At 38.7% G+C, this 13,319-nt stretch overlaps 1 protein-coding gene across 1 annotated transcript in view; it reads right to left on the bottom strand.

Annotated features, from left to right (window-relative positions):
- The window catches only part of BTBD8 (BTB domain containing 8), a 93,700-nt gene extending 87,355 nt beyond the window's left edge, over positions 1 to 6,345 (bottom strand). The window contains exons 1-2 of the mRNA XM_012790898.2: positions 5,966 to 6,345; positions 275 to 472 (exon numbers count right to left, since the gene is read on the bottom strand). Of these exons, the coding sequence (XP_012646352.2) occupies positions 275 to 472; positions 5,966 to 6,114 (347 nt within the window). The 5' untranslated portion in view covers positions 6,115 to 6,345. The remainder of the gene's footprint in view (positions 1 to 274; positions 473 to 5,965) is intronic.
- Between the last annotated feature and the right edge of the window lie 6,974 nt (positions 6,346 to 13,319).

The raw sequence follows: 13,319 nt of genomic DNA, 5'->3' as shown, positions 1-13,319 counted from the left end.
CAATAATTCATTCAAATTAGCAAAGAGCACACAATTCATTTCTCTTCTTTCAGAATTAGTCTTAAATTAGAACTTAACCACTACTAATATTAAGCCTCTAATATTAATAGTTAGCCTCTACTAATACTATTATAATTATTAATGCATGGATTTTTCTTGAGTTATAAAATAGATTATGAAAATATATGAAACAAAAACATATATGCATATATATGTTTAAGAAATAAGTATTAGACTTAAATATAACAGGAAAAAAGGTAAAGAAAGCACTTACTGTAAAAATGTTCTAAATTCTGAAACTTCAACATTCTCCACAGTAACAGGCTCATGATTTGTTAAATTATTTGATGTCTGTCCAATAGTATGAAAATAGAAATCAGGAACTCTTGCTAAAAGGACTGCTTTGTGTGCTTTGAACAAAGTACAACCTACAGAGAAAGTAACATCTGAATGGAGTTCTTCCCTTAGAAGCCTGTAAGGAATAAAAATGAATCATAGTTTAATTAGTGATACTAAGAAATATATACTTATTTCTATAAAACAGGTTTGAAAATAACATATAGAGGTAAAAAATAGAGGCAGTATAAAATAAGTTAATAGAAAAATGAGTTTGTTCTCAGTTCACTCCAAAGAACATTGTTTAATATTGGCTTAGAATGTAATTTTCTAAAATTTATAATGAAAACAAAGGTAATTTCACTAAAAGAGTAAGAACACTTTTTCAAAATATATTTTTTCTTATGAATTCCTTCTAATAAAATTTATTTTCTGCTACTTATGCTGATTTTCGTTTAATATATATCTTCTTTAGGTTTATTTTGAAACAGAACACAAAGTTAACATGGTCATTAACTATTGAAAAGAACTGTTTAACAAATCTTACTAAAATTGGAGCAAAAAAAGGTTAACAGTCAATAACACCAACAAACTCAACATAACAGTAGATTGAAATTCAGATTAGAAACCAGTACACTTTGTTCTGACTAATGTTAATTACCAAGTCTAATATACAGATTTGGCTGTCAAAAATGGGACATTTAAACTCTTTTCCATCTCCCCCTCCCACAAATAGAATTAATCATGCTATAATATATTATTAAAATGATGGACTCATGACATAAGCCCATTTAAATCCCTTTACTAATGTATAGATATAGCTATGGTAAAACCCTTGATTACATGTGTATTTAAAACGATGAAAGAACAGAAATCAACATCATAATGGAAACTGCTATAATCTTTTGTCTCTGGTGTAATTATATATGTTACTCTCTAAATATTAAATAGCACTTCATATCACTATAGCAATAACATCAGCAAGGTATGTATTCTCAGAGGACTTCTGTGTTACAGGATGTAACTGGCAATCACACCAGTACACTATAGGAGGTACAAATAATGGATAAAGATATCCATTACAGTGAAAGCTTGGGAAGTTGCCAATGGCATTCACACTCCCTCAAGACCAAGTTAATGGCTCGTTCCTCCAATCCCATCACACTCAGTACATACCTCTACTATAGCACTTCTGTCATTGCATCATTATTATTTGTATGTGTCTTTCTCCCTACTAAACAATGAACTCTCCAAGGGCAAAAACTGTGTATCTTCAGTATAGAGCAAGAGTTCAGTATCTGCTTGTTGAATGATCCTATCTTACCCTAAACAAAACAAATGCTTCAGAGCACAAAAGCTTTCAGAATCTTGAAAACAATGAGCAAACAGATGCATCTTAGTTTGATCAATATTTTCATCAATAAATTATTTTCATGTAATTTTTAAAGTTACACAAAAATGTGTTGCTCTCAAACTTTAATTAAAAATAGTTGTTCAAAAATTCAATTTGTTCCTCCCTCCCACCTACCTTCTCCATTCCCTCTACTCCTCCCCAAGGGAATAAAGGGAGCACTGCAGCTGGTTAACCAGACAACCAATAGGAGGGATTCCACTTTGTTCCTAATAGTTCCTCATGAGTGCTTGTTAAACGAAAACATAGTTAATGTGTATAGAAATTGTTAGTGTGAAAAATATTGCTTTTTATTTTATAAAACTACTTGTATCAATTTCAAGTGTATCTTGTATCTGTTACAAGTAACAGAAAATCTGACTCAGACTGGCTTAAACATTAAGGAGGGTTTATTGGCTCATCTTATAGTAAAAGTCCAGAGCAAGGACAGATTGGAGCAAAGGCTCAAAGATGTCAAGGCCCAGCTTCTTTCCATCTCATTTCTTTTGCCAACTACTGCATTAACCTGTCTTAGTTCATTATGTGCTGCTGTAACAGAAAACCACAGATTAGGTAATTTATAATAAACAGACATTTCTTGGCTCACAGTCTGGATTCCAATATCAAAGTGCTGGCATCTGCTCAGGGCCTTCTTGCCACGTCATCACATGGTAGAAGGCAAGAGGGTGAGAGAGAGCAACAGGGGGCTCAACCTGCCTTTTCTAACAGCGCCAATCCTACCCATGAGAGTGGAGCCCTCCTGGCCTAGTCACCTCTTAAGGATCCTACCTCTTAATAGTGTTACAGTGGCAATTCAATTTCAACATGAGTTTTGGAGGGAACAAACATTCAAAGCATAGCATGATTTACCTAAAGCATTTTAGATTGTTGACAAATACCTGATTATCACTAAACATTTATTGAGCACATACTATGTACCAAGCACTGGGAAAATAAGGATGACTAAAACATAATAACTGGCCTCAGAGAATTTATAGCCTACTAGGGAAACCAGGTCTGAACCTTAAAAGGTACACTAAAGAGAGATATTCTTAAAGAGATATATTCAATAGCAAAGATGAGTGAATTTTATTCAGGGATAGACATAAGAGAAGACCTCACAGAGGACATGAAAATCAAATGGGATTTCACAGACTGAATAAGAGTTGGTTAGGAATGCAAAGCAGGGTGGGAGAGAATGCATGGCTCCATGTTCTTTACAAAGGTATGTGTGAGTACAGTACTACAAATCAGGCAGTATAGCATACTCCGGGGTGAGAAGTGGCAGATGGAGCTGCAGGGACAAACATGAATAAGAGGCAAACAGCTTAACTGAATTCTATGGTTGAAGGAGAGTCACAAAATGGTTTGAAACACGGGGAAATTTATTTTTCAAAATAAATTTGTGTAGAGGAGGAGTTAGAGGAAAATGAGAAGGAAGATGAGATAACTGCACAGTACAGATGAATGAGGATAATGAGCCTGAGTCAGGAGAAGATCAATAGTGAAGAAAAGAGGGGATGGAATTAAAATATATTTAGGTAGTAAAATTGGCAGGAGTTGGTGAGTGGATGTAGAAGGTGAAGGGAAGGGAATAACTTAGGATCTCTCTCATATTTGGTTTGGATAACTGGGTGCCAGTGATGCCACCAAACTTTACTATGTATCTCCTCATCCTAATTCCCTCCTCAACTTCGGACATATTTCCAATTATCTCCTGGATATAGCTTCCTGAACATTCATATACATCTTCCTTCCAAATGTCCTAAGATTTGAGACCACCTTCCATTCTTCCCTTTTTCTGATCCCTACATGTAATCAGTCACCAAGTCTATCAATTGCTCTATTTCCACTGCCATTATGTATCCCTGGACTATTACAAAATCTCCTAACTGGTCTCCTTGTTTCTAAGTTCTCTTTCCTCAAATTCAAGATCAAAAGGGGTCAGTATCCTATTTTAAAAACACCAATGGCTCTCCACTGACTCCAGAATACATTATAACCATTTCGCTGGAGAAAGAAGGCCTCTGTGACCTAGTCTTAGTCTACCCATTCACCCTCATCTGCTGTCACTTTGATTCCCTGCCAAATCCACAATATCCTTCCAAGTAAAGCAACCAAATTCATTTATAATTCACACATGGCCCTGGTTTGTACCACATGCCCCTATACCCTAATCACATCTGAATAGACAATGGACTGAACCAAGGTTAGCCACTGGCCAATGTGGCAAGAGCTTAAGCAAGAGCACTCAAGCAGAGATTGTTCTATAATAAATAGGGACCAACTGATGGCACCCTTGGAAGCATTCTAAAGCAAATCCAAAATAGAGTTAAAAAAAGAAACAAGAAAAAGAAACTGGTAAGGCAAGAAGCAGAGATGAAGATACAAAGTTACTGAAAGATCAGTTTGCATAGCTACTGTAGAGGAGGCAGACTGCATGGGCTCACATTCTTGTTATGTGACCTTGGGCAAGTCACTTTAACGTCCCTGGAGCCAGATTCCCAACGTTTTTATTCTCTTTTTTTTAATACTCAGCTTCCTCATCTGTTAAATAGGAATAACAAGACTTGTTATTCCATCCTGCAGGATTCATGAGATAAGTAAATAAAACATTTCATCTAAGCCCAGAGTATAGCAAACAGCAGGATGCCAATAAACAGTTTTTACAGTTGCCCTGAATAATGATCCATTTGTCAATGTGGTTTTACCATATAATTGGTGTCCTACCCAAAGCAACTTTCCATTTCTACATCACATCTGTCTTTTTGACTGCTGAAACTATTTTCCTGTTTCCTGTTTTTTCTCACTTTTCCATGTATCTCATCACCCCAGCTAACCTGGGAGTGTCTCTGTTCCTTACTATTTGGAAGAATCTAATACAAGTTGCTTTTCCAAATTAAATCAAGCTCTTTCAAATCTCTGTGCCTTTGTAAAAACCATCCCCCTTGCTTAGATACCCTCCACCTCTCCCTTCCCAGTCATTACCAGATCAATTCTTAAATCAGTCTCCAAAACACACTCAGATGCCACCCTATAAAGCCTTCCCAACTCACCCCACCACCACCAATATTACTTTTGTTTAGGCCATATTATCTCTCTCACTAGATTGTTAAGCACAAATACCCAAACAACTTTAGTTATATATTCCATTTTTACTTCAATCCCTCACTGGTATAGACAAGCAGCAAATCAAAGGGAAATTATTTTACATTGATAAAATTCTATTTATAGCTACTGGTGCCTTAAGTGTGAGTGTCTGACAGAAAGCATTTTAAGTGTAGAATGCTGCACAATTATCATTAGTTATCATGGTTACTCCAGTTCTCTAAGTGTCACCCAGGCTAGCAGCAGCAGCATCACCTGGGACCTTGTTAGAAATGGAAAATCTCAGGCCCCATCCCAGATCAATTGAAGAAGAGAACTATGGGCTGAGACTCAGAAAACCTGTGTTTTAACAAGCCTTCATGGTGATTCCGATGCACACTAAAGTTTAAGAATCAATGTTTTGCTAGAAATTGAAATTAGCTAGGTAACATTTCTAAGTTCATTTTCTTTGTAAAATGAAACGACTTTAGCCGGATTCCCAATAGTCTGATATGGATATCCATGAGGCTTACAAAGGTTAAGCTTCAGGACGACCCTGCATTGGCTTAGGTCCTCACAGGAGTTGGGAGTTGCTGGGAGCTATAGAGTGTTCTAGGTGGAGAGAAGGAGCCAGGTTGCAATCGGGAAGTATTTCTATATAAGCATTTCTGGTAAACTTTTTAAAGGGAACTCAGAAAGAGACCTCTAAGGCTCCAATAATTTGTTTTTTCCTCATTTCAAACAAATACTCGCTTTGGTAATTTTATTATCATTTTTAATTGTATAAGCTTATTTTTTAAATTGTGTATGTTTCAGGACCTGGATCCACCTTAGCGATTTGTCTTTCAAACAGCTAAGCCTGTCCGTGTTAGCATATTTTAGCATAAACTGGTGCCGCACAGAACTACGCTCTTAATCTTTGTTTTCCTTTTGAATCCGGTACGTGACGCCCGAAGCGCTCGGGATTGGTTATCAGGGCGAGCGAAGCCGCGTTCGGAGCAGCGTGGGGACCCGCAGACGCCCCGCCGTGGCCTGAGGCGCGGAGAACTAGGTCGCCAGGGCTGGGAAGACGCGGGCCGAGGAAGCGCCGCTTCGGGGGCGGAGGCGGGCGGTTTAGGAACTGAAGCAGCCAGAGTTCCCGCCTCCTCCTACCTGAGCAGATCCCGGCTGAGCTGCTCCGACACCAACGCCTTCAGCCGGCGCCGCTCACAGGACCCCTTCCTCTGCAACCCTCTCCTGCAAGCTCCGGGGGACCCCTGAAGTACCACGGGGGCCGCGCTCGCCTCCCCACAGCGGGCCATGTCCCACAAAGCTACGGCGCCGCCCCACAGGCCCAGCGCTCGGCCTCACTTGCCCCACCCAGAAGGCAAATGGGGCGTTTCCGACCGAACACTCCGCTTCTACCCGAATCCGCGCCCTAAGGGAAAAGGTTGAAGCTCTCGTCAGTTTGTAGACGCTCCCTGAGAGCAGGAGGCCACGCGCCCCGCGCAACCTCAGAGGCCCCGCACCCAACCGGCACGTGACCCGGGAAGGGTGTGCGCAAGCGTACTGGCTCTGTTTACCTCTGCCTGCGGGCGCCCCGCCCCTATTGCCCTGGGAGCGGAGAGTCCTCCGGGGCTAACCAATCTTCAGGCTCCCTCCCCGCCCCTCTTCTTTGCCTTCTGGTTGGTGTTAACCATTCTTTTTGATAAACACTTTTGTGAGGCCCAAATTCAACCCAATACGTGCAGCCTCTCTATGCTGTGTCTTCCTGGCATGTCTATGCATCCCCCCACCCCCGTGAAAGATTGAGCGAGTCAGACTCCCTCACTTACCTGTTTCTCAACCCTGATGGATAAATGTTTTGGGCAAGAAAAATTGGGGTGGGAGGGCTCAAGGAAGAACTCAGCCAGAGTCAGAACAATTGTGAGTCCAATACAAGGGGTGGTTGACCTCTATCCCCTTCTCATATTGGGAGTGGCTCATATAACTGCTTTTAGACTTGAGTTGAGAAATTTAGATTTTATGATGGGGCTTTGCATATAAAGCCCTAAACGTTCTGACCTGCTAGGTAGAAGGCGGTAAAGTGGGAGAGGCAGAGCCTTTCAGCAGGGAAGTGGGTGGATTGATGAGCTATAAAATTTTGAGTATTTTGTTTGACCAGAAGAAAGTAGCAAAAGTCATCAAGTTTTTGGCTATTTTTTATTTGATTACTTCCACCAAGAGAAGAAAACTCAATAGTTCTTCTGCTTCATTTACAAGCGCTACACAAAGTAAAGAATATTAATTGGTTGGAAAAATACATAAAATACAAAAATCTTACTTCGTAAGATTGGCCAAGGGGTAGTCATTTCTCCAAATAATGCCCCCTTTCAAATAATCTGGACACCTTAATTCTGAAGAATCAATAACCGGTTAATTAATTCTTAATTATTCCTGTAGAAAAGAGGTATGTCAAAGGTAATATAATAATTGCTAACATTTGAATGCTTATTATGTGATGGACACTGCTCTACTTGTTCTGCATGTATTAATTAATATTCACAACTGTTTAGGTAGGTACAGTCTTGAGCTCCAGTTTACAGATGAGGAAGTTGAAGCGTACAAAGGTTGGTAATTTGGCCAAGGTTATTGAACCAGCCAGTGGTGTGTTAAAACTCAAGCAGTTTCTCGAATAGAAGCAATTGAAAAACAAACAAACAAAAAAAGTACAGGCAGTGTATACCTTTTGGGTGGCAAATTAAGTCAATTTACATATACCATTGGTGGGAATATAAATTGGTATAGCTACTATGGAAAACAGTATGGAGGTTCCCCCCAAAATTAAAATGGGAGTGCAGATATCTTTTCCATATACTGATTTCCTATCTTTTGAATGTATAGCTAGCAGTGGAATTGCTGGGTCATATGGTAGTTCTATTTTTAGGTTTTTTTTGAGGAACCTTCACACTGTTCTCCATAGTGACTGTACTAATTTACATTCCTACAGACAGTGTACAAGGGTTCCCCTTTCTCCATACCCTCAACAGCACTTGTTATTGTATGTCTTTTTTTATAAAAGCTATTTTATCTGGGGTGAGATGATATCTCATTGTAATTTTGATTTGCATTTCTCTGATAACTAATGATGTTGAGCATTTTTTCATATATCTTTTGGCCATTCATATATCTTCTTTTAGGAAATGTCTATTCAGGCCAAGTGTGGTGGCACACACCTGTAATCCTAGCACTTTGGGTGGCTGAGGCAGGAGGATCACTTGAGCTCAGAAGTTTGAGACCAGTCTGAGCAAGAGTGAGACCCTGTCTCTACTAAAAATAAAAACATTAGATGGGTATGGTGGCACATTTCTGTAGTCCTAGCTACTGGGGAGGCTGAGGCAGGAGGATTGCTTGAGCCCAGGAGTTTGAGGTTGCTGTGAGCTAGGCTGACACCATGGTACTCTAGCACAGGCAACAGAGTAGGACTCTGTCTCAAAAAAAGAAAAAAAAAGGTAAAAGAAATGTCTATTCAGATCTTTTGCTCGTTTTAAAATTGGATTATTTGATTTTTTCTTATTGAGTTGCTGGAGCTCCTTATCTATTCTAGTTATTAATCCTTTGTCAGAGGAGCTCCTTATGTATTCTAGTTATTAATCCCTTGTCAGACTGGTAGTTTGCAAATACATCCTCCCATTCCATCAGTTGTCTCTTCATTTTGTTGATTGTTTCCTTTGCTGTGCAGAAGCTTTTCAGCTTGATGTGATCTCATTTGTCCTATTTTGCTTTGGTTGCCCGTGCTTTGGGGGTATTACTTGCCCAGACAGATGTCCTGAAGCATTTCCACAATATTTTCTTTTAGTAGTTTCAGGTCCTAGATTTAAGTCTAATCCATTGCGATTTAATTTTTGTATGTGGTGAGAGATAGGGGTCTAGTTTAATTCTTCTACATGTGGATATCCATTTTTCCTAGCACCATTTATTGAAGAGGCTATCCTTTCCCCACTGTATGTTCCTGGCAACTTTGTCAAAGATAAGTTTGCTATAGATGTGTGGATTTATTTCTGGGTTCTCTATTCTGTTCCATTGGTCTATGTATATGTTTTTATGCCAGTCCAATGCTGTTTTGATTACTACAGCTCCGTGGTATAATTTGAATTCAGGTAATGTGATTCCTCTAGTTTTCTTCTTTTTTGCTCAAGATGGCTTTCACTATTTTGGATCTTTTGTGGTTCCATATAAATTTTAGGATTATTTACTCTATTTCTGTGAAGAATGTCATTGGTATTTTGATGGGGATTTCTTTGGGCAGTGTGGACATTTTAACAATACTGATTCTTCCAATTCACAAACATGGAATATCTTTCCATCTTATGTGTCCTCTTCAATTTCTTTCATCAGTGTTTTATAGTTTTCATTGTAGAGATCTTTCACTTCTTTCATTAAGTTTATTCATAGATGATTTAGTTTATAGCTATTGTAAATGGGATTACTTTCTTGGTTTCTTTTTAGATTTTTAGAGTTGGCATATAGAAATACTACTGATTTTGGTATGTTGATTTTGTATCCTGCAACTTTACTGAATTTGTTTATCTGTTCTAATAGTTTTTTATGAAGTCTTTATGTTTCTCTAGATATAAGATTATATCATCTGCAAACAAGGATTACTTGACTTCTTCCTTTCCAATTTGGATGTCCTTTATTTCTTTCTCTTTTCTGATTGCTCTAGCTAGAATTTCTAATACTGTGTTGAATAATAGGTTGAATAATAGTGGTGAAAGTGGGCATCTTTGTGTTGTTCCAAATCTTAGAGGAAAGGCTTTCATTTTTTTCCCATTCAATATAATACTTGCTGTGAGTCTGTCATGTATGGCTTTTATTGTGTTGAGCTAAATTCCTTCTACACTCAGTTTTTTGAGAGTTTTTATTGTGAAGGGATGTTGAATTTTATTTATTACTTTTCCAGCATCAATTGAAATGATCCTGGCCAGTAAGGTTTCCACTAAGAAGTCTGGTACCCAATGTATTGCAGTTCCTTTATGTGTTATTTTTTTTCTTTTTTCTTGCTTTCCTAGGACCATTTCTTTATCCATGACCTTTGGGAGCTTGGTTATTAAATGCTTCAAGGTAGTCTTATTTGGGTTAAATATGCCTGGTGTTCTATGACTTTGTTGTACCTGAATATTGATATATTTCTCTAGATTTGAAAAATTCTCTGTTATTTCTTTTAATAAATTTTCTATTCCAGTCTCTCTCTCTACCTCCTCTTTAAGGCCAATAACTCTTAGATTTTCCTTTTTGAGGCTATTTTCTTCATCTTGTAGGTGTGCTTTATTCTTTTTTACTGCTTTTTATTTTTTCTCTTTTGACTATGTATTTTCAAATAGCCTGTCTTTAAGCTCACTAATTCTTTTTTCTGCTCAGTCAATTCTGCTGTTGAGAGACTCTGATGCATTTCTCAGTTTGACAATTGAATTTTTCAGCTCCAGAATTTCTGCTTGATTTTTTTCTATTTCAATCTTTTTGTTAAATTTCTCTGATAGGCTTCTGAATTCCTTCTCTATGTTGTCTTGATGTTCATTGAGCTTCTTCAGAACATCCGTTTTGAATTTTTCATTTAAAAGGTGACATCTCTCCAGGATTGGTCACTGGTACCTTATTTAGTTTTTTTGGTGAGTTCATGTGTTCTTGGATGTTCTTGATGCTTGTAGATGTTCGTCAGTATCTGGGCATTGAAGAGTTATGTATTTATTTTAACTTTAAAAGTCCTCTCTTATTTGAACCTGTCCTTCTTAAGATAGCTTTCTAGGTATTCAAAGGAAATTGAGCGTTGTGATCTAAGTCTTTGGTCCCTGCAGCAGTTTCAGCACTGAAGATGCCCCAAGCCCAGTAATGCCATGACTCTTGCAGACTCCTGATAGTACCATCTTGGTGGACTTGGATAAATTACAAGAGAAGTCCCTGGATTATCAGGCATATCTCTTCCCTCACTTTCTGTGCTGGGCTGCTGGAGTTGGAGAAGGAGTGATCTAGGCACTCCCTTGTGGCTACCAGTGCCAGGTCACACTTGAAGCCAGCCCATTCTCATCCAAAGCCCATGATGACTATTGCCTGGCTACCTCTGATGTTTATTCAAATCCCAAGGGCTCTTTAGTCAGCAGGTGGCAAATCCTGCCAGGACTGGGTCCTTCCCATCAGGGCAACATGTTTACTTCTGGCCCACAGTGGGTCTAGAAATGCCATCTAAGAACTAAGGCCTGGAATCAGGGGCTTTAGGAATCTGCTTGGTACTTTATTTTACTGTTGCTGAGCTTATATACTTAAGTTGCAAAGCAAAGTCCTCTACACTCTTCCCTTTCCTTTCATCAAGCAGAAGGAATTGGGGAGGGGTGATAATAGGCACTGGCTTGGCTGCCACCACTGGTGTCTCATTGGGTCACATGCACCCCACATCCACTGGCTTTAAGCCAGCACAGAGGCAGGAGTTGTGTAAGGACTGCATCCTTTGTGGCCTGACTGCCTTACGAATTTATTTCAGGTCCCAGGCTGCTTTTTTGTCAGCACTGGTGGGGCAGTGGGGCTAGCCAGAACTCAGATTTCAGGGTGGAGAATTTCCCTCTGTTTGGGCTGGTCTGAATATGCCCCCTGTGGGCACCAGCATTATTCCACCCTATGCTGTGTTTCTCTGTGACAGAGTGGCCCTGAGTTCCAATGCAAAATTCCACAATTACTTCACTTCCCCTGGGCACACAGATTCTCTCTCCACCCAGCGTGCTGGCATAGCACTGCCGGGGGACGGGGGAGGAGTGGTGTAGGCAATGCAAGATTGTCTTTTCTGCCCTCTTCAATGCCTCTGTCCTTGATATAATGTTAAAACCAGGTACTGTGATTGCTCACCTAATTTTTGGTTCTTTTGAAGGTGCTTCCTTGCGCGGTTAGTTGTTGAATTTGGTGTTCATTTGGAGGGAGTATTGCTGGATGTTTCTTTTTGCCCATCTTGCTCCACCCCCTCTCATAACATCTCTTTTTAATGTTGCTAAAATGAACCATTCATTTTAATCTGATAGTTTTATCAGTTGATGATTCTTGCTTGAATTAATTAACCACAGGTTATAAAATGACTTCTTAATTCTATCATTCCTTCCACATTTGTTTGCCAGAATTCTTCCATAAAGAGCTTTCCTTGATCAATTAGAAATGTTTGGATATGCAGAAATACAGTTCACACTACAAAGACAGGAAAAATGCTTAATTCTCTTATTTAAATTATCATTTTTTTCACTATAGTAAGAAGTTAGTACTTTAGTTAATTCTAATATGTCAGTTTATTTTTAGTATCTTTATGAACTCATACATTTTTTACATATGCAAAATCTTTTAGTCAATTGCATTCATTATTCTTTTTGAGATTTAAATGGTCCTATCTGGCCAATGGGAGTTCCTTCATGTTGGCTCCTGTGTCCTTTTGACAAGATCCTTCAATCTTTGATAGCTTCCTTGCTTTTTAGCACAACCAGATGTCCCAGGCTCATCTTGTATATTTCCAATTCCAGCTATTCCTCCAAGGAGCTATAGTTCCTTTTAGTACAGAATGATATTTAGAGCCCACAATCTGGGTGCTAGGTGTGTTCATCGTTATTGGGCTGTCATTGTTTCTAAGCAATACACATTTTTATAAGAAAAAATTAATACTAATATTTCCAATTCAAATTTAACATTACAAGATTTTTAGATTCTGCTTTAATATGTTCCTGCCAATATAACAAAATGCCTTAGACTGAGATATTTATAAATAAATAGAAATTTATTTCTCACAGTTCCAGAAGCTAGGAAGTCCAAGATCAAGGTGCTGGCATATTCAATGTCTGTTGAGGGCTCCCTTTCTTCTAACATGGCACCTTGTTGCTGTGTCTTCACAAATGGAAGGAATAAACAGCTCCTTGCATCTCTTTTATATCTTGTATCTAATTCCATTCATGAGGGCTCTGCTCTCACGACTTAATCACCTCCTAAAGTCCTCACCTCTTAATACTATCACATTGGTGATTAAGTTTCAATATAGGAATAGTGGTGGTGGTGGGGACACATTTAGACCATAGAAAAGTCTTTGTTTTTAAATTCTATTCTCTTTATTCTTGCACTGAGAAACTCTTGGTTCAACATTAATTTATTAACAACATTAATAAAATTACTTATTTGTATTATGCTGTAACAGTTAGTATAGTTTCAAAACAATACCAATATCACTACTAACAATTAGACTATTTATATTCAGTGTAGGGTATTTTGCATCTCTAATTGTACATAGTATAAATTTTACTAAGGATGTATAGTCAAAATATTATTCTAGGCTGGACACGGTGGCTCATGCCTGTAATCTGGGAGCACTCTGGGAGGCAGAGGCAGGAGGACAGATTGAGCTCAGGAGTTCAAGACCAGCTTATACACGAGGGAAACCATGTCTCTACCAGAAACAGAAAAAATTAGCTGGATATGGTGGTGTGCGCCTGCAGTCGTAGCTACTCAGAGGCTTAGGCAGAGGGATCACTTG

This window comes from Microcebus murinus, chromosome 2 (genome assembly GCF_040939455.1).
Source record: "Microcebus murinus isolate Inina chromosome 2, M.murinus_Inina_mat1.0, whole genome shotgun sequence".
Taxonomy (NCBI): domain Eukaryota; kingdom Metazoa; phylum Chordata; class Mammalia; order Primates; family Cheirogaleidae; genus Microcebus; species Microcebus murinus.
Note: the sequence above shows the minus strand (reverse complement) of the source record. Positions and strands in the feature narration are given on the sequence as shown.